Source organism: Bombus terrestris, chromosome 9 (genome assembly GCF_910591885.1).
Source record: "Bombus terrestris chromosome 9, iyBomTerr1.2, whole genome shotgun sequence".
Taxonomy (NCBI): Eukaryota; Metazoa; Arthropoda; class Insecta; order Hymenoptera; family Apidae; genus Bombus; species Bombus terrestris.
In genome coordinates, this window is record NC_063277.1 from 15,382,704 (window position 1) to 15,403,207 (window position 20,504).

Below are 20,504 nucleotides of genomic sequence, written 5' to 3' on the forward strand. Positions count from 1 at the left end.
TTAAATTTTATAAAAAGATATTAATACAGTTCATAATATCTAAATTATATTTTAAACTTGTATTAGATATTTTTAAATATTTCTATTGCGTATTTAATTAATAATTTCGATGTTATCCTTGGATAGTTGACTAGTTTAATCGGATAATATATGAAGTTATTGATCAAATTCGAAAGGCGAATAAGCATGCGCGTTTTTCTTACTATGTAAATGGCAAGAGGATGATGTTTTACAAAGATTTGCAAGTGCTTTTTCATTTTTTTACGGTTTTGTTATACGTTTCCGGTGAAACATTAATGAAGAAAAATGAAAAACGTACCAGCCTCAGAAATAATTATCAGATGTGCCTCGACACTTTTAAGATTCAAGAAGATAAAATTATTCGTACGCAGGAATCCTTAGATATGGGTGCTAAATATTTGAAGGAATTGGAGTTTAATTCTAGAGAAGAATGTTTAAAATTCTGCTGTGATACAGAAAGTTGTGACGTGTTTATTTTTGAAGAGAAGGTATAGATAATTTCATACAAAATAAATAAGCAAATAATAAAAATATTTCTTTTTATTTCAACAAATAAATGATTTATTTTCCACTAATAATAAAATAAATTGAATACCATACAGAATCCTGGAAGTTGTTATCTTTTTCAATGTGGCCCATTGCATGACTTCAAATGTAAATTTACAAGTCATGCTAATTATAGTAGTGCAGTTCGTAGTAGCTATAATACACAAAGCAATTCACAACTGGAGAAAGAAAGTACGATTTCTCAACAAGAACATGAATTGAAATCTCTTAGGTATGAAACCATAATTTTGATATTCATAATATTTTGATGATAAAACAATAATATACATATTTTTTATTTATATGAAGGAAATTAGCAGACCCAGCACCAATAGAATATTCTTTCACAGAATCCCCCATGAAATTAATTGTAACATTGGCACCAAAATTATCATTAACAACATCCCCACCTATCAAACAAGGTATATACAAATTAAAGTTTTGTGTTTCTAATTCAACAAGACAAATGTATAATAATATATGTTTGTAGTTTGTACTAAAAACCAATATGAATGCAGCTTATCTGGAGATTGTATAGCAATATATAATGTATGCGATGGTATACCACAATGTACTGATGGATCTGATGAAGCAACAGATGTATGTCCCATAGAAAAACCAACAAGTTTTCCTTCTATAGCCCAAGGAGTTCAACCTCCACTACCATATCAACAAATGGTTGATCGACATAAACCCTATGCTCCACTGTATCCTCATGTTTCAGAAGTTAATTCTTGGAAATTGCCTAATTTAGCTCAGCAAATGATTCCACCTCAGCTACTTTTATATCCAGCTCGTCAAATGGAAGGTGCTCCAGGGTATCAATGGGATTATCAACCCATATATGATCGAAATAAAGCCATTTATAATTCTTATCCTGAACAAAGCAATCTAAATCCTTCTGAACGTAAGTAGTATAATTGTAAAAGATTATTTTATGAGTGAAGTGGAAGTGCATTAAACTGTTTCATTTTTAGAAGATCAGTCACATATTTTCAATCATAAGGGATTGGGTGTAATAGGAGAAAAAGAATCAGATGGGTAAGGCATCAAATTCTAATTTTAAAGAAGACATTAAGCAATACAAATATTAAAGTAGTTATATTTAATCTTGAATTTTAAATTGTTTTATTTATAATTGTTTAGTGGTACATACATGGATGCAAAACATCCATACAAAACATCGTATTTCCTATCATCAAATAGACAAAACAATCAGGTTTATCTGTCTCCATCTCCAATATCGAATGTGCAACAGAAGCAAATAATGGAAACAGAAAAGGATGTTATTATTACAACAACACCTTCTTGTGATGTATGTGTATTCTATGATTTCTAATTTCATTGCAATATTAACATTATATTATTTTTTATCTTTCAGACATCACATGAACAAAAAGATGTCTCATTAAAAAGTCAAGAAATCAGAAAAATTGATCAAAAAGGGGAGAAACATATAGTACATGGAAAAGAAATTAGTCAGAATATATTAAAAAATGAAACTCTGAAATTTAGTCATATTCAAACAAAAGAAACAAAAGGTGCGTTATTAAATAATGTTATTTTTGTCCAATGCTTTGTTATAATTTAAATATATTCATTTTAGAACATAAAAGTGTAATAGTTATAAAACATCATAGCAGAGAGCATGGAAGAAATACCTTAATGGCAGAGCACTTGAAACAAGCAAATGAAAATGAAGTTTTGAGACCCAGGGGAGCAGTCATATCGTTGGCTTTAGGACTTACAATAACAGCTATTACAGCTACATTGATTGCTTGTCGATTACGAGTTGTCCGAAGACGTGGAAGACGGCACGGACTATATGCTCATGATGCAGATTATTTAGTAAATGGAATGTATCTCTAAGTGAGTATACGAATTTCTTTAGTCAAAGGAATGTAGTGATTTTCATACTATTTTAAGTAACAAAACAAAAATGTTTTGTCTTAGTAGTCTGATTTTAAAACTAATTAAAAAACGAAAATGTTTTGATTCATATTCATTTTATATTTGTGAAATTTGTTTCACCATCTTATGTGCGACAGATATTGTATGAAAGTAATTGTATTAAATTTGTGAAAATTTGCTATAAAATTATATTTTTTACAACGAATATTTAAAGTATTTTATAAAATAAATTTTTGCTCGAGTAACTTACATTTATCAAATTAGTATTTTAATTTGTACAATAATATTTGATTTTTAAAAAATATTGACAATATAAAAAGAAATTAAGAATTTTCGAATAGAATGAATTCTACGATAAAGCGCAACACGAAAATTTACTGTATAATTTGAAAAGGCTTTAATAGATTTAACGGTGAAACTGTACACAAGCGAATGTAATACACATGTATCTTTAATTCAGTGCAGCTGTGTTTGAAAAAAGAGAAAACTACCAGCTTATAACAAAATTATATTTATATATAACTTTTACAATCATACAATACAAAGGTATATACGATTCTTAATAATAGAATCACTGTTTTCAAGATTATAGTAACTAGCTATTCTAAAAAAATTGTTACTATGTCATTTTTATACCTCAATTGTATCAAAAAGAAGCTAGGTACCAAAGTATTTCTTCAAAGTACTTACATATCTCTAAAAAGGATTGTTCTTATTTCACATGAATGTTTCTACATAAAGAATACATGTAGTATATACATAAATTCGATTAATTTGTGCTGTTGAATACAATGGAAATATATAAAAATTGCTATGTCATTACGATTGTGTTACATGTGTAGAATTTTTCATACTTAGTAATTTTATTTGTATAAATACTACAACATTATTAATTTAACCAAACCCAACAATTTATATAAAATATGAACAAAATAATGGAAGCATTTAAATTATCAATACTTCTGCTACTTAACTAACTATAAGATAGCTAGAAATTTGAAAAAGAATCTATATTAAAGAAAATTGTTCTTATATCTTTTTACATTAAAATTTTATGGATTAGAATTAATCTCTAATATAATTTTCATGTAAAAAAATAATTACATGTTATTAAAAAACCAATTTCTAATGTATAATAAGGACATATACTAAATTCTGTTACAGCAAATAGAATTGTATTTGATTAAATTATACATAATGTTTCTCTCCAATATATATTTCATCAGTTGTATTTCTAATACTCCAATCACTTTGTATATAAAAAGAGACGGTATTATTTGTTCAAATATGAATATTATATAATCGAAACAAATTTATATTTTCGTTAAAATAAAAAATCCGTATATATTTATTAAAAAAAATTATTTTAGTTATTTTTTATTCAAAAAAAATATTAACAGAATAGAAATAATTTCAATTATATGCAAAGTAGTGGTCTGTATCATTATTGCAATGACAACAAGTGAAAATTATGATGATATTTATAAATGGGACTGTACGTATGTTCAAAATGAAATAAAAATACCATTTAATAACATTGAACATTGTATTGTATGCAACTATTGTCTGCCAGTAGCTGCTGCATATTGCTGTGCTCGTATAAATTCAGGGTAATCGATATACCCGTCATTATTACTGTCATCTAAAGAAAGTATTGGATCTATTAAAGTTACCAATTCCTCATCCTTAAATAATTTCTGTCCAGTGTTGACTCCAGCTACCTCTTTATTCTCTTGTTCTGAATATAAAGAGTTTATTATATTCTTCATGCTGAAAGTTAGTAACTTAGTAATTAACTGATTCATACATACCATGCCAATGAATTAAGGACTTTATAAGCTCACAACCATCTAACTTGTTATTATTGTCTGCATCATGCATTTTGAAATAATGAAATTGCAATTCTTGCTCTGACATTTTACTAGTATCTATTGGAACTTCCATGTGCTCTGCAATATGACTGCAAAAAATTTGTTAATAACTATAAGCTTAAGATTATAAGTTGATGATTTTATATCTTTGTAACATACGCTTTTTCATTAACTATGTTGGCAGCATTAAGTATTTGTTGTGAATGATCATGCCCATGCCCATGCCCATGTCCTTGTTGAACCGGTACTTGATGAGTTGGCATATGTTGCTGTACAGGTACTTGTTGAACTGGAACTTGTACAGGTACTTGCTGGAACTTTATAAAAATTTTATTTATAACAGTGCATGATTTCTTTCTAAATTATTTAAACTTGATTCAAATGTGCATTACACATAATATGACAAAATACATTAAATGTGTTTTAAATTATATTTATAATTATGATTATAAGAGGTACTAGATCTTTGGTATTTTTATGTAAACCTACCTGTTGTTGAGGAATTTGTTGTGGTACTTGATGTACTTGTTGAACAGGCTAAAACAAATTGAATATAAACTGATCTATGAATGAAACAATGATTAAAAATGCTATCCATGCAATTTATGGGTACTGTTTTAATATTCCCTAGTAATAAGAAATAATAGAATTGAATTTTGACTTAGACTTCAACATAACAGCAACCATATGTTTGATTATCTTAGGAGGAAAACTTACTTGTTGATAATGTTGAGGTGATACACCTGGTGGAACTCTTTGTTGTTGAGCGTGTGTATATTTACAAGCTAAAGATCCGATTATAAAAAGCCACAAAGTCCAATTCATATTGTAATGTTCTGCAACAAATGCATGCGTTTAATTACATATTTACTATATATCACAGAAATAATACGCACATATTATTACACCTAATAATACTGCGTTAAACCTTCAATTACGAAAATAGTAGGAAATGAACAAAATTTTTGGAAATACCTTATGTTATTCAATGTATACAAAAATTGACATGAACGCAAATATCTTGTTCATTGGCAAGACTGTATACCGGATTACGAATTTCGAGGTTATGTTACAGAAGTCATAGACTGACGTGGACAGATACCGCAAGTGTTACTTTATGATATACATACATATTTGGAAACTAGAGGCTCAAAGTATAATAAAAGCAGAGATAAAGGATATCAACAAGATAATTTGTTATTAAACATTTTTTATTAAAATAACTATTCTAATTTGCAATAAACATCATAATAGAAATGAATGGAATAGTTTTAATTTTTAATTCTATAATATTTTTACATGGATTAAAATAGAATTGATAAATAAAATTTTATAAACAAAATTCTTCTGTTAAAATAATAAAATAATAAAAGGCATCACTTAATTTTAATCTGGAGAAATTAGTTAAATAATTATAATATGAGAATCATTGCATTACTAGACATTATTTTACAGTCAATAAGAATGAAGTAAGAATGAAATCTTTAAGTTATAACTTCGAAATCTGTTGATCAATCATTTCATGTTAAATGTTGATGTATTTGTGATTTAAAATTTATTTCATCTTTAAAATAGCAACATTTGGTAAAAAAAAAAAAATATGGTTTTAGTGCTTAGGTAGTGAATATCTGGGGAATATTTAAATATCTACAAATGGGCGTTGAAATATTTTTTTATTTATGACGTATCAACTTAAATTTGAATGGACGTGAGCAATAATTATTCAAATACATACGAAAAATTGAAATCGATCTTTATAACATACCCTTTATTTTTGTTCAAAATTTAAAATGAGTTACATTCTGCTTCTAATCAATGAGTTTATCCCGCCGTTTTGAGATCCGTGAGTACTTTCACAATGGCGGAAAAGTATTGCTCTACACGATATCAAATTTGTGATGTGACTGTAATACCTCTGGTAATACATTAAAAAATAACTAAATAATTTATGATTGTTGAGAAGAAATCATATTACTACACAAACTATACATAAATTGGAAAATTTAAAAAGATTTAATCGGATCAGCAGGTATGTACCAAAACTACGCGGTTTCGTTAATTTTAGCACTAATTTTTGTTTTATACAATTTCAGAATTCAGAACTTTATTCCCCCCATATTTTTAATTTGTTATTACTTGTATTGAAATAAATATATTAGTATATAAAATATTGTGTGTTTAATAACCCATAATTTAAGATACACATTTAATATCTTTCTTTTATTTTAAATCCTTATCTTTAAAATATTTTGTACGCATTTAATTTTAAGTAATTAGAACATATATATTGTGATGTTTTTACATTCTTTAGTAATTGAATTTAATAAATAAACTGCAAAGAATGTGTACGATAGCTTGATAGTTTCATAATGTAAAATTTCTGTTAGTTATCATTGCTTTTTTGTGTGTTTTGTATTTTTTCGGTATTTTTGTCATATTTTAGAAGCTCAAATAATAAATGGAAAATGCCCCAGATACTAAACCATAGGAAGGTTAAAAAATCACAGAAGAGGGTATTGGTTAAAAGAAAACATTTTTTAACGAATTACCATGAAGCTAAGTCTTACAAACCATGTGAGTTTCAAAAAGAATATATGTTTATTCAGTTATACAATATTTTTAATATATTTAAGACTAATATCAAAATTTGATTGTTGCAGTATGTAAACAGTTACAAAGTAACAACAATTCATTAGCAAGAGCATTATCTAAAGAAAAGCATGAAGGTCAGTTATTATTTTCCCAAAATGTTGCTTTAATTGCTGAAGTACAAGATTTAGGTTTAGCTTGTAATAAACGTGATGTAAGTAAAGTATGTTAAATACAATAATATTTTGTCAATTTACTAAAATCAGATTTATAAAAATATATTTTTTAGGCTATTATATCAAATATCTTAAAGAATGCTAAAGAAATGCTTAAAATGTTAGTGACATTGACTGGTTACTTGACAAATACAATTTCATCTTGTCAAGAATTTGTAGAATCTGTTGCCACGAATATGCAGATGTCTTATAATTCTGCTGGAAGTAAGCTCTTTTACATATTATTTCTTTTTATATTATGTAAATTTAAAGATAGGTTTCCAGAAAAAAAATTCTTCCAGAGAGGGAATCACTGAAAGGACTGTCAATAAAATCTCCAACTAGAGGAGTAGTGAAGCCTATGGTGAGCGGTTACACCATTACAAAACCCACCATTAATTTAAGTAGATTAAATATGCAGCATATTAATAATTCATCAAACTTAAGTATAATACCAGAAGTAAGAACACCCCCCAGAAATCAAGAGTTAAACAATTCAATGTCTCCTAATGGAGTCTCTGTAAGACGTACATGTGTAAGTATTTTGTAGAATGTTTTAAGTTTAACAAAGTTGTTTGAAAAATTAAATTATCGAACGAATTAAATATTGCAGAAAAATGGTCGCACATACAGAATGCCTGAAAGATTGTCTCCTTTAACAGTTGCTTCACAAAGAGATAGTGGTATGTTCCGTTAATGACTCATATTGGCATATTTTGAAGTTAATATAATTTCAGTATTCATTTTTAGATGAGAGCGAACAAAGATTAAGCGAGAGAAGTAGCAGAAATTCTACTGAACGGATGTCAGGAAGAATATCGGAAAGAATGTCAGGAAGAATATCGGAAAGAATGTCAGGAAGAATATCGGAAAGAATGTCAGGAAGGATATCGGAAAGAATATCAGGAAGGATGTCGCAAAGAATATCAGAAAGGATTCCAAAGTCGAAGTCAAGATCGCCGAAGAATCGCAGTTCTCGATGTAATATTGAAAATTTGGAACGTATAGGAAGTCCCAGAGTGAAGCTTAACGACGTATCGAAATTATTGCAAAATTCTCATACTATAAACATTCGAATGGTTTGTGTTACCAGTAAACATATTTTTGCATAAAGTTAATTTCCACGTTAATTAATCTTTAATTGCTATCTACAGTTAACAGAGAATCGAAATAGTCAAGAAACTGATAGGTCAAGATGTAGTAATGAAGAAGATGAAGATTCTCAGACTAAGATTATAGCAGAGACATCAACTCCCGATGATTCTGGAAATAATAATGATGGAGCCACTGGGGATGAAAATGAAGAAAGCAACAATGAATTAGATACTACAGATGAACAAAAGAAAGAAAAAGTAAATGAAACAAGAAGTATTACATCAAACTGGGAGGATCCTCTTGAAGGACCAAGTTGGTTATTTGATAATTCCCAAGTCGTGCCTTCTTTTACAAATAACGACAAAAAGACTGATGATGTAGATGTTTCTAATGATGATAGTATAAGTTTCATATTAACAGAAAAAGAATCGAAGAATCTATTCGAAGAAACTATGCAAGAAATGTCGCCACTATCAATGTCAAGTAGATGTGCAAATCATGTGAATAATTCCAAGAATAGTATACAAACAAATAATGAAGATGAATCTAATATACCTCAACAAAATGAAAACAACTATTATAACGGAGCTATAATGAGAGATGCAAATGAAAACGAATGTAAAACAGAGAATGCCTCTACAACGAATTTGCAAAATTACATTACACAAAGACGGGGCTATTTTGAAAGTGACGATGAAGATGATTTCACGCTGATATACACACGACAACCACGTAATGTGCATTTTGACATAAATGATTTAAAGTTGCCAGTACTAGAAGAGTCAGCTTTGAAACCAATAATTCCAGCTGAACCAGAACCAGAAATAACGACTACCCTTCGAAAAATATCCCAAATTTGTCCAATCCCATCTGTTTCGCATGACACTTTGAACGAATCAACGTTTAACCAGTCTACCGTAAATCTACCACTGCTTGTGAATAATGATGATGAGACTATAGAGTTGGCGCCAGTAAAAAAAGAATCAAAACTATCGCAGCAGAAGAATAAAAGGCAGAAGGTAACTACGACGCACTTCAGTGATTTTGTTGATAATACACCACCACTCAAGAAAAATAATTCTTACAAAAAGAAGAAAGGCAAACCCATGAAAGACCCAAGTGCTGTTAAAGTAGTGCTGCAAAAATTGAACGAATCCGATGTTAAATCTAGGACACCTTCTCCGAACGAAACAATTTCTCGTGATTGTAATCAATCTTTGTAAGTATATTCAGATAAATATTGATATATATTAACTGTATATGATTATAACTTAAGTACTTATATACAGAAGTCCTGTATCTTCACGTGCGGACAATTCAAGCGATTCAGAAAGTAGCACGAGTACCAATAGCACATTTACTTGTAATCGTCCTAGACGAAAACGTGCTCAGATTTCATATCATGAACCTAATTTGATAAAGTAAGTAATTCATACTAAATTGTTTACATATTTTTTTATTTATATTAAGTTATCATGATTTCTTATTATCTTATTGTCTCAGGAAATTACGGAGGAATCAATAATTACAATGCAATATTTGTTGATATTGGAGAAGCGATTGATAAAATACTGTCACGTGTTTTGTAAGACACATTGATATTCCCTTTGATGTAAATAAGTTATTAATGCGTGTGGTGAATTTCATTGGACGGACTTCTAAAAAAAGGGAAGAAAATGAAGGCAAAAATAGAAACTAAATTAATTTCTTCAAACATCTATAACATACTATATAGCAAGTTCACACTTCGAACTGTTCTGCTTCCATAGCTGCGCACATTTTTATTAAATCAGCAATTGTTAATTATTTACAGGAAATCGGCTTGCTTTGACGTAGTCATAGCTTCGATGATTTTGGCTTCCTCTTGTAGTAGTGTTCGTATGATGTACTTTTTGTATCCTTAACTATGTTTCAATGAATAAACCAACATTTTAGAACATTGCGTTTTTCATTGTTTTATCAATATGACCTGAAACTAGCAGATTTTTGTAATATTTCCAATCTGTTGTGGAATTATGACAAACGTAAATGATCCAATCACGCATAATTACAAAAAATAAAAAAAATGCTTATTGAAGTATTCGATGATGGATGAAACAATTTTAAAAGACCGATTTTATTGGCAGTGTTCAAAGAGACATCGGTGCATAAATAAAAAAGATGTATTACATATAATGGATTTAACTATTTATTCCTTATCCTATGCTGACAGTTTTATAGAGGCATAGAGGCGAAAATTAAACATGTTTGTTTAATTTCAAGATGAAACAAGCAACCAGTGTTACCTTCTCCATATAAATTTTTTTATTAAATAAATATTTTTTAAATATCATTAGCACTTTGGCTTTACTAAAATCTAATTTAATAATTGATATAGTAAATTATCATGATGAGAACTAAAAGTTTACAACTTGAAAAACTGTATAATTCGTTATGACATAATTGTCACTAACATAATTGATTTGCAACCTAGCAGCAATCGTGGGTGTACGCACGCGGAACTTTCTGTTGCTAAAAGTCTAAGCTTGAGGTCAACGCTTAATTTGCATAGCCGATATAGCAATGTGTTATAAAGCTGTTTTCATATTCATAGTTTCGTGTTTGTGATATCGCAAAGTGCCAAGAAAAATAGAAAGAAAATAGCTAGATATTCATACGATAAAATTTATCATGCGTATTAAACAAAATAATTATATTGTACAATGCAACAATATTTTATATTTTACTGAAACATTTATTTTGTCTACAAAATAAATAATTGAGGTCAATAAATAACAAACAGACTATATTGAAATATTCTTGGATTTCAGCCAATTTGTTAATTGGTAAACAGATTATATTTGAGAATCAATGAATAATCAAGCTTTATGGGATTAAACAATTTATCTACTCTGATGCTTGGACAACTGAGATAATCAGACAGATGCGGTTGTTTTCACGTTTTCGTAAACAAATGATTTTGAAGGGTTTAAAACGATAGGAATACCTTTCTCAGGTAAGTTAAAACGGTAGTTTCTAGCGATGAGTAAATTATTCAGGCTGAAAGTATATTTAATGCAATATGTCGTTCAATCTAGGATCTTGTTTAAGAGGATAGATGTTATATGTCACGTATATTATTTTGCAAAAATAACAATATATATATTCGAGGATTACATATTTGCAAAAGAAAGCGTATGAAAATCGAACTCGAGTTCGAATGTTCTGTAAGAGTTATAGAATTCTAATGAATTACATATGTAGTATCAATTGATTGCGGAACATTTTGCTCAATATACGAATAGTCGGTTACAAGCGTTATGTGGTGAATGCAAGATAGCGTGAAACAATCGTGATTGGTGTATTGACTTGTAGCTCGGTTGATACGGGTTTATGCAATGGATGCATTAACGCGATTCCATGTAAGTGTAATTATGTGCAGCTGACACATTAAAGAGTAGAACAACAAGGTTACCAATTTTCTCATGAATCTTGACCCAGTAATCCTTTTTAAATCTTTCTGCCTTTGTTCTAAATAAATGTTCGTCGTTTAAAAAACAAGGAGACATTAAATATGCGAGTATAACGCTTGGACGTTCTCGGAGTCGAAACATGAAACAAGTTGGTCTCACAACACGCGCAGCGAGAATGTGAAAAACACCCACTCGGGTAAGAGTGGAATAGTAAAGTTCAAAAAAAGAAACAAAACATGTACTAGCGTAACAGCGCGAGATTCAGTACGCTCAGTAAATTCTCTCGTGAAGTACATAAGTGCGATATTTTTGCAGTTCAATAGTGCTCGCATTATTTATGCACCATCATAGAGCACCGCTATTATCGAGCCTCGAAAATAACGCGAATTCGCAACGAGTAAAAGTCGCGTCTTTAACGCGCGTACCGGCGTTCAAACTCTCCCTCCACAGGAATAACAATGCACGATTGCGCATGCGCTAGCCATTTCTTAGTAGCGCCGATTGTTCAGCCAATGGCAAACGGCGAATGATGTCAGAAGTAGCCAATCACCACTCGTTTTAGTGACGACCGAGCTATTTTTAGTGGACGTGAGTCACGGGATATAAGGCTGTACGTTTAGTTGGGTGTTCACAAGTTGTCGAGACATCGTGTTGTGCACCTGAGTGACATCCGCATTCTATCACCGACCATGTTAAAACTAGGCTCTCCGGAGTTGGAAAAGTTAATCATCGGTCAGCAGGATAGTTTAGTGACGAATCTACCAACACCTACGCAGATTCTGTTTCCAAAGGCAGTGACCGAGGCCCAAGAATTGTACGCTCGAGGTTTCATCGACGCTCTGAACGAGTTGCATCATTCGGACAGCTCGCAGGAACCTGGTAGCATTTATGGAGCTACGTATACGACGTTGGAACCACCTAACAGCGTGCAGAGTACAGAATCTTCGGTGAGTCAAGGTCTGCTACAGATCAAAGATGAGCCTCAAACGGTACCTAGCGTGTCCAGTTCACCCCCGATGTCTCCTATCGATATGGAGAATCAGGAAAGAATCAAGCTGGAGAGGAAACGTCAGAGGAACCGCGTGGCTGCGTCTAAATGCCGCAGGCGCAAGCTCGAGCGCATCTCCAGGCTGGAGGACAAGGTTAAGCTGTTGAAGGGCGAGAACAGTGAATTGAGCGCGGTGGTGCACAGGCTGAAAGAGCACGTGTGCCGGTTGAAGGAGCAGGTGATGGACCACGTGCACTCTGGCTGCCAGATTATGGCGGTCTCGGGTCAATTCTGAGCCGATTATATCGGACGGGACTCTCCGACGTGTATTGTTTCGTCTGACGGTGGCTCTTGCTACTTTTACAAACGTGGCAATGTTGTTCCCCTTTGTTGGAGTCGGAAGCTTCTACCATGGAACATCGATGTCGTCGTTGATACTTGTTTACATTTGACTACGATCTCTCGTTTGCTTTGTTGTTTTCGGGAAAAGGGGACACGGTGATGATCGTGCGCGACGGCGTGAGAAGAGCTAAGCAAGATGGAGAAAAAGAAGAAGAAGGGAGTGCCTTGGTGTGCTGGGCGTGAAATAGAGACTCTTTTTTTTTTAAAAAAAAGAAGAGCGAAACGAAAAGAATAAGGAGATAACAATCACCCCTATACGCGTGTCTCTTCTTTGTGTGTGCCTGTTTTTCATGCATACATGTGCACGAGAAACGCATTACGTGCATGTGGATAGGAGAATGGTGCGGAGGGGAAAGACGGATGGAGAAAGAGAGAGATAAACAGCTTCGAGAAATACGTCGATGGGAAGCAGAAGTGGGGAGTGAAGAGGGAAGGAAAGGATGGAGAAAAAGGAGAGTGGGTGGGACTTCGCGGAGAAGAGTGGGACCTTGCAATGCGGCCATTTTGGAGAACTTGGCGAGTACTGGCGGGAGATTCGAATCTCTCAGCTGTTCTTTCTAAAAATTTACCGATCGTATTATGTACATTCGTCCGGGGGAAAACAATCAAATCGATGGTAATAATCGATCGAAGATCTTTCGAGATTCTCATTTGTCGGGTTTTTTTTTACGCTCATTCATCATTTTCCTATCGATTTTTTAACGTTGTACTATCTTCGAGTTTTCCCCCTGTCGGAGGATAATAATACTTCTTTGCATTCTTTGTAATCAATCCACGGGACATTTTTCTTTTTGCGATCGCCTGCGTCCTTTCTGCCCTTTTTCTTCTTCTTTTTTCGTTTTGTAATGAATGCGTGAAAGTCTGGTGAGCTAATATCGGCGTTACATTATTCAATACAGGTGGTAAAGGTCCAAGTTGCGGCCTTTTCGCCTAAGGTGCCCGTTGCTGACATCTGTTTAACGTAAGGTTACGCTTCAACTGGCTCACGTTGTTCTCGCGATTCACGGCGTCGTAGACGCTCTAGTATCCTTGTAGAACGTTTGCTTTATGATCGAAAACTTCGCACCATCGATGCCGAATTAGGGGCTTTGTCTCCGTGTCAATCGAAAGTTCATAGCTCTGGGGACGAACCGTGCACATTGGAACACACTCACCGACGCTTGGAAAAGTGCGATCGATCACCTATTCGTCTTACCTGCTCGTTTCTGTTTTATTCATTAACCCTTTGCCCTATAATTTAAATCCCAACAGCGCGTGCCGTAACCATCGGCAGGGTCGCGTCATTTCACGGCTAAGCGTTCGTAGTTGTGCAAGGTACAACTAATTTTATGTTTTCAGATGTTTGATAAATAATTATTACCGATTGATAATTGGACAAGATTTTTAAAGGTATCTTGCTAATATTTTTGAAGAAAATATATTTGCACGTCCGAATGTGGCCAAGAAAAAAAAATGTTTGTCGCATGTACTACGAATCTAATTCGACATTGTAGGTTAAAGGGCTAAACGCGGTGATTTCAACGCCAACAATTGGTTCCAGGCGCTACTCTATTTTATACAGCCTTTAGAAACAATGGTGGTACTTGGTCACAAAGCGAGATTGAACAAAGTCGATCGCAGTCGAAAAGATGAAATTATCGTAGAATTCCATAAGCTCGCATTTAATGAAAAAGAGAAAGAAAGAAATATGAACTCGATGTAGCTCGAGACATTTCTCTACAGTATCTTTAAACGACAAAATTTCGTCGCACCAGAAACGATTAACATTATTAGAAAGCTCTTGTTTCTTAATTTTTCGCCTCTTGTTAGACGCATTCGACACATTTGTCCCTTCCAAAAGATGAGTTTTTCTTAATCTTCTTGCATTTTATTGTCTCAGCTGTTACACTGCGCGTGAATACGTGTGTAATAGCTTCTTTTCATCTTTTATATACACCTTACGAGTTCTTCAAACAAACCGCGCTTTTTATTATCATTCGAATAAAAGAAAAAGCAAAAGAAAAAATTATTCTGCGTCGAAGGCTGGGCGTAGGTTCTGTTATCACGAAGCGATAATTTGCGACCGCAACGATTGCCACGAAATCCCGGGCCACGCGAGAATTTCCTAGATTCTCGATAAATCAGGGGAAAACTGTTGACAAAAAGAAAGAAGGAGAAAAAAGAACGCGATTTCTTGGAAAGATTTCGTGGTAACGATAAATTCTTATTATACAATAGCACACGCATTCGTACTATTTGCAGCCTGTTCTAGAGGTGCACACGCGCAGAACATCACGTGTAGTGAGTCATTGTTGTGTTGACAGTCGAACCAAATCGTGTCGCCGTCCGTATCCGAAACCGAGACGGACAAACACAAGTTTCAACTGTACGCGACGCATTAGCCACTGCACGGAACACACGCACTTTTTGCGTCCCAGCCTCGACTTGATTATGTAACGACGAGTAAAAAACCAGGCACACTAGAAAGGAGTGCTCGGTTAAAAAACGCGTTAGCGACGCATTGACCTTTTAACCTATAACATCGAGTTAGACTCGTGGTACGTCCTTCGAGACAAACATAAAAAACACGAATTAGACTCGTGGTACGTTCTTCGGGCCAAACATAAGAAACACGAGTATATAGTAACATAAAATTAGTTGTATCTTGCACAACTTCGAATGCTCAGCCAGAGCGTGAATTCAGCGCGACTGTTGGAACTTAAATCGTAGGGCAAGGGGTTAACATTAGAACTACCGAACTCATTAAAATAAAATGAACTTCGTATTATTTGTATAATTAAGGTAAAGTTACCTTAACTGACAAAATTATTATCGGTTGTCATTGAGACAGAATATATAATTATATTTATTTTTTTATTTTACCGTTTGAATTCTAATTACTTTTTAATGATTAGTAGTTCTATCGTTAAAAGCATTCGTTTCTCGCGTATCGATACGATTCAGCCACGTGTTTTTCGTTGAAAAATTCGCTCGAATTTCCTTTCGCCTCTGTGTACGTGGCGCAATCGTGTCCACGATACTCTCCGTGAAAAAGCTCTGGATCTTTCTCTCTGTTTCATTTATTTTCCCGTAGCTTTAAGCCGATACTGCGTGTTCCCCCTCGGTTTCAAAGACATTGATACTTTCGCCACTGCTCACGTGATTTCACTATATTCTTTGCATCATCCTATCAAGCCATGTAATATCGGAAATTTTTGATTTCTCAGTTCAACGTAACATAACGATCCCAAGGGTCAAACAGAATCGAGTATATGCAGTGGAAGTGACGAGAGTATTAATTTTTGTGTCTATGGAACTGTCGTTTCGTCATATGTGCATCTAGTCTTGTCCAGTATGCCCTCGTAACTTATCGTACGCTGCGTGATACACTCGCAGATTCGTATAAAACACGAGCAACAGACACATGTAACACGTTCGTAGGTTTCGATTGTGTTACCACGTGCGACGACGACTTGCATTTAGAAGAAACGCGCCTGGGAAGAAGTTTCTTTTTTATTTCTGTACGTCAGATGGATATTGAAAAGTTAGACTCGCATCTTTCCTTCCTTCCTTCTTTCTTTCTTTTTTATTTTTCGAATCGAAGAAGCAAGTGGTAACAGAATCGTACGGCGTTACCGTTGTGCCATTACGCAAGGAATCGCTGTAAAGAAGTTTTCTCCCGGAGTGTCGCAACACTTTTGCGAATAGTACAAGGATGATCATGATTGATGAATTACGGAGATTTTTGAACGGCTTTTCGAGCAATATAATCGAGCAATCGTGCGTTGATTCGTTCTTTATACGAGGAAGCGTATTCTGTTAAGTTTTTTGCTAATTGATTATGCGTTACTGTTTATATTCTGCATTACGAAAAATTCTGGAAATTTGAAAAATTAAGACAACTAGATGTATTGAAAATTGCAGATTCGAAGATTCGAACGTTCAGATATTTAGAAATTCAATTCTTAGGTTATTGATGATTTAAACATCGTATCTTAATAGCGTAACTTTTATGAATTTGTTTTGTGATCCAGTATGAACGTATTCGGCACAATTGTTTGTTTTTAAGTCGTAGATTGAAAGATATAGAAATGATTAAAAAAGGAGAAGAAGAAACGTGTTGTGATTCTCCGTGGTTGCGAGCTCGTTTAATTACGAGACGTAGGCTTAATCATAGTGTAAAGGACGAACTCGAAGCGATTCGTCGTTGGGAGATTGCAATTCGATGAAAGAGCAGAAATTTATCCGATATTTTTAGATACACGTACATTGTAATAATATATATATACACGTGGGATAATTGGAGCAATCGATTCAAACGAAGGGAAGGAATTCTTCATTCATTGTAGATAATCATTGTTTTAATTTCAATTTCAAACATATCTTTCGTACGACTAATTATTTTTTAAATCATTCATTTGTGACCTTTCTTTCGTCTTCTTCTTTTTTTTTTTTTTTTATATAAATCGAAGAAAATTCCAAAAGAGCTTGTGTGCGCCGATACTTTTCGCACTTTTCTTCCCCTCCTTTGACGCGCGACTTTCGGCACATAACTTGACAATTTTTTTAACGCATATTATATTTATTTCTCTCTTAAAATACATTAGAATAAGCGTGCTCTGTTTTCTCTTCGCTTGAAAATCTCGTTCGTTTCTTTCTTTTTTCCCCGTTCTTTCTTTTTTTCTCCTTTTCGATTTATTTCACGAGAGATCAGCCTCGCTCTGAAAACTCCCGGCGTTGTTTCCTCAATTAAAAAAATGATCTTTCTCATTAAGCACATAAGGAAAACGCAAGATGGTAAAGGCGAGTGTTTAGAAGCCTTCGTTTCTGTCCTCTTTTTCTTTCTTTCACGAGCCATGCAATTAAAATTAGTCGGTCATCACTTACGGCGTGCCTTTTTCTCCAAGTGATTTATAAATAGAGAAGAGAAACAAAAAGGAGGACATAATTATGACAACGACCATCGAGGATTCCAAAGATACTTTTTATCATGCGATGTTTTCATTCTTTCTTCGCGTACACAATTTCTTCTTTTACTTTCTCTTCGCATATGAAAAATGTAAATCGGATTAAAAAAAAAAAAAAAAAAAAAAGAATCATGTGATACGTAAGATGATCTGAAAGGTATATGATATTTGTCTTGTTGGAAATTTTCGATCTGTTTTAGCATGGCCAAACAGAGAATAAAGGGACAATTGGTACGATGGTACTGTTCGTAGTGAGATAAAGAGGAAAAGAAAAGAGAAAAGGAATGTTTGGAAAATGAGTAATGTTAGGCTGATATAATGTCGGAATCTTTTTAGAGTTTAAAGAGTATAGGCGAGCGGAGAAAAAAGCGGTGGCACAAAGAAAAACGTATGAAAGTAAAGATGAAACAACCATAATGTGATTTAGTATGTAAGCGAGAATAACCCCGTTAAAGAAGAGTGTGTGCGCGTGTGTGTGTGTGTGTATATATACATATAAAGACGATGATTGTTATATGTGTATATATATATATGCGTGATATATAAATAAATAAATATAGTATATAGTACGGTGATGACGACGCGAAGATGAAAAAGCACCGCATATATAGAGTTATGTATAACCCTATACATGAGAGTAAATATTGCTATTGTAATATGTAATAATTATTATAAAGATATATATACGTATATATGTATAAATATATAGACGTATCTGTATATATTTATATATATATATCGGCGCGCATACGTATATGTTACATATATTGTCTACCGATCGAGAAAGCGGAGAAATCTTTTTTTACAAATAATTTTATTTTTGAATGAAATACGACGAAAAAGAATAAAATTTCATTATATTAAAACGTAACGTGCGTGTCTTTTTTTCCCCGGAAACCGTGTCCCCCACCCTTCTTTCTTACCGATCGATTCCATGCTCGAATATTTTTTTTACTTTCTCTTTATCTTTCTTCGACTCGTTATCCAAATTGTATTTCACATTTTTCCTATTAACGATCATAAAATTGAATCTCGATAGAAAATAATGATCGAGAAGCAACGAATTTTTATTGATTCGAGAAATTTGAATGTCTCGTCCTGGTCGCGGACGATCTTCTGCAAAGAAGAAACCGGAATTCCAACTTGCGTCCCATCGCTCGCCGTGTTAATTATCGCAATTGTTTAATTGGCTCAATTGAGAAAGTTCTCGGTACGAATTAAGATGGTGAATTTTTGCGGCCTAACCGATTCGAACGTTCGTTTCCCGGAAGCGTGTTGGTAAATCCTGGTTTCCAGTAAAACCGAGCTGAGGAATAAAAGATCGTAGCTGATCGTTCGTCAGAAATTGGAAACGTTAAATTGATTCTATTAGCTAGGAATATTTACGCTTATGTTGTATCTATGTTTCGTGCGTGTATACATAATTCGATATATTTATTACTCTGATGATTCTGCAATGGATAATCTCGAAGAGGTATCGTGGAAAACTTTCACTCACGTTCTGTGTTTTAATGCGTTGAAAATCGACTGTTTCGTTATTAACAGACGTAAACGGGCGTTTATGATGCTAGCGATAAACGAGCATTGTGTGAAAGCGAGACGTGGGCGGAATTGGGTGTAATTGAATTCGAACCGAAGTAGTTTCTACATTTGCAAAAATATACGGGTTAAAGTGGTTAAAAATAAATGAATATTTTAGAGAAATCCAATGGACAAACTGCTCTTTATTCGTCTTACGCGATGGTTGAATAATTATTTACGGAATCGTGTAGGATGTTGCGAATAAATGTATTTAAATAGCGGCTAATAATTTTACATGTTCTGCTTACGTATAAGAGAAAGCGAGCAGCCAGTGGAAATTACTCTTTGATTTATTTAAAGTTTCGTTAATTTCATTTGATTTTTTTTAATTATTTCACCTTCGATTCGTCTCTTATCTTCCCTTAGTTTCATTTTTTATCTTTTACGATTTTCAACTTTTCCATCGTAAACTTTCTCTTTTCTAATTTGTTATTTAACATTCCAACTCAACTTTGTATTAGATCGTCTGAAAAGTTTCTTTCGTTTTATGAGGAAATATTTTCCGTTTTATATTATTTCATCGAATTTTGTTCTATCGAAATAAAGATCGCAACGTTCGACAGATTAGGTTTCGTGTTTGTATAAAGATACATCGTTGTAAAAGACGTGTCTGTAAAAGAAAAACACTTTTCGGACAATCATCTAACACCATCAGCGAGAAAAATCTAATTTTCGAGAGCCGATATTCGGTGAAACTCGATATCTCAAATGTAGAGATGGAAAAATTTGAATTTTCCAAACACAAGTTGCAATCGAAGAATTTGTCATGTTTACGCGATCTTCCAGCTCTTTCTAATTTTTCTCAATTGTTTTCCAATTTCTTTATCGTGACTTTTAATTTGGCCGTATCTTATTTACTTAATTTATTACAAACGTTCATTGCTATG

At 33.1% G+C, this 20,504-nt stretch overlaps 4 protein-coding genes across 5 annotated transcripts; 3 read left to right on the forward strand and 1 right to left on the reverse strand.

Annotated features, from left to right (window-relative positions):
- The first annotated feature begins 179 nt into the window (after positions 1-179).
- Positions 180-4,015, forward strand: LOC100642337. Its single transcript, XM_012312168.3, has 8 exons — positions 180-509; positions 624-799; positions 877-989; positions 1,058-1,474; positions 1,548-1,608; positions 1,714-1,882; positions 1,949-2,108; positions 2,174-4,015. Exons 1-8 carry the CDS (start codon positions 222-224, stop codon positions 2,434-2,436), a joined length of 1,647 nt encoding a protein of 548 aa, XP_012167558.2. The 5' UTR covers positions 180-221; the 3' UTR covers positions 2,437-4,015.
- Positions 2,974-6,252, reverse strand: LOC100645527 (multiple coagulation factor deficiency protein 2 homolog). Of its 2 annotated transcripts, none has more exons than XM_012312170.3 (6): positions 6,115-6,252; positions 5,067-5,185; positions 4,839-4,886; positions 4,509-4,666; positions 4,290-4,438; positions 2,974-4,216 (listed from the first exon to the last, which is right to left on the reverse strand). In XM_012312170.3, the coding sequence occupies exons 2-6, from the start codon at positions 5,172-5,174 to the stop codon at positions 4,038-4,040; spliced, it is 642 nt and encodes a 213-aa protein (XP_012167560.1). In that variant the 5' UTR covers positions 5,175-5,185; positions 6,115-6,252; the 3' UTR covers positions 2,974-4,037. The 2 variants fall into 2 exon arrangements, with proteins under 2 accessions (XP_012167560.1, XP_012167559.1); XM_012312169.3 differs by lacking the exon at positions 6,115-6,252 and adding an exon at positions 5,325-5,503.
- LOC100644645 (general transcriptional corepressor trfA) lies at positions 6,238-10,185 on the forward strand. Its single transcript, XM_012312171.3, has 10 exons — positions 6,238-6,378; positions 6,793-6,923; positions 7,010-7,152; positions 7,228-7,378; positions 7,456-7,688; positions 7,767-7,836; positions 7,904-8,232; positions 8,308-9,467; positions 9,538-9,669; positions 9,752-10,185. The coding sequence occupies exons 2-10, from the start codon at positions 6,815-6,817 to the stop codon at positions 9,771-9,773; spliced, it is 2,349 nt and encodes a 782-aa protein (XP_012167561.1). The 5' UTR covers positions 6,238-6,378; positions 6,793-6,814; the 3' UTR covers positions 9,774-10,185.
- A 2,044-nt stretch (positions 10,186-12,229) lies between these two features.
- On the forward strand, positions 12,230-18,907 carry LOC100645950 (transcription factor Jun). Its single transcript, XM_003397824.4, has 2 exons — positions 12,230-12,238; positions 12,321-18,907. Exons 1-2 carry the CDS (start codon positions 12,230-12,232, stop codon positions 12,981-12,983), a joined length of 672 nt encoding a protein of 223 aa, XP_003397872.2. The 3' UTR covers positions 12,984-18,907.
- Positions 18,908-20,504: the final 1,597 nt, after the last annotated feature.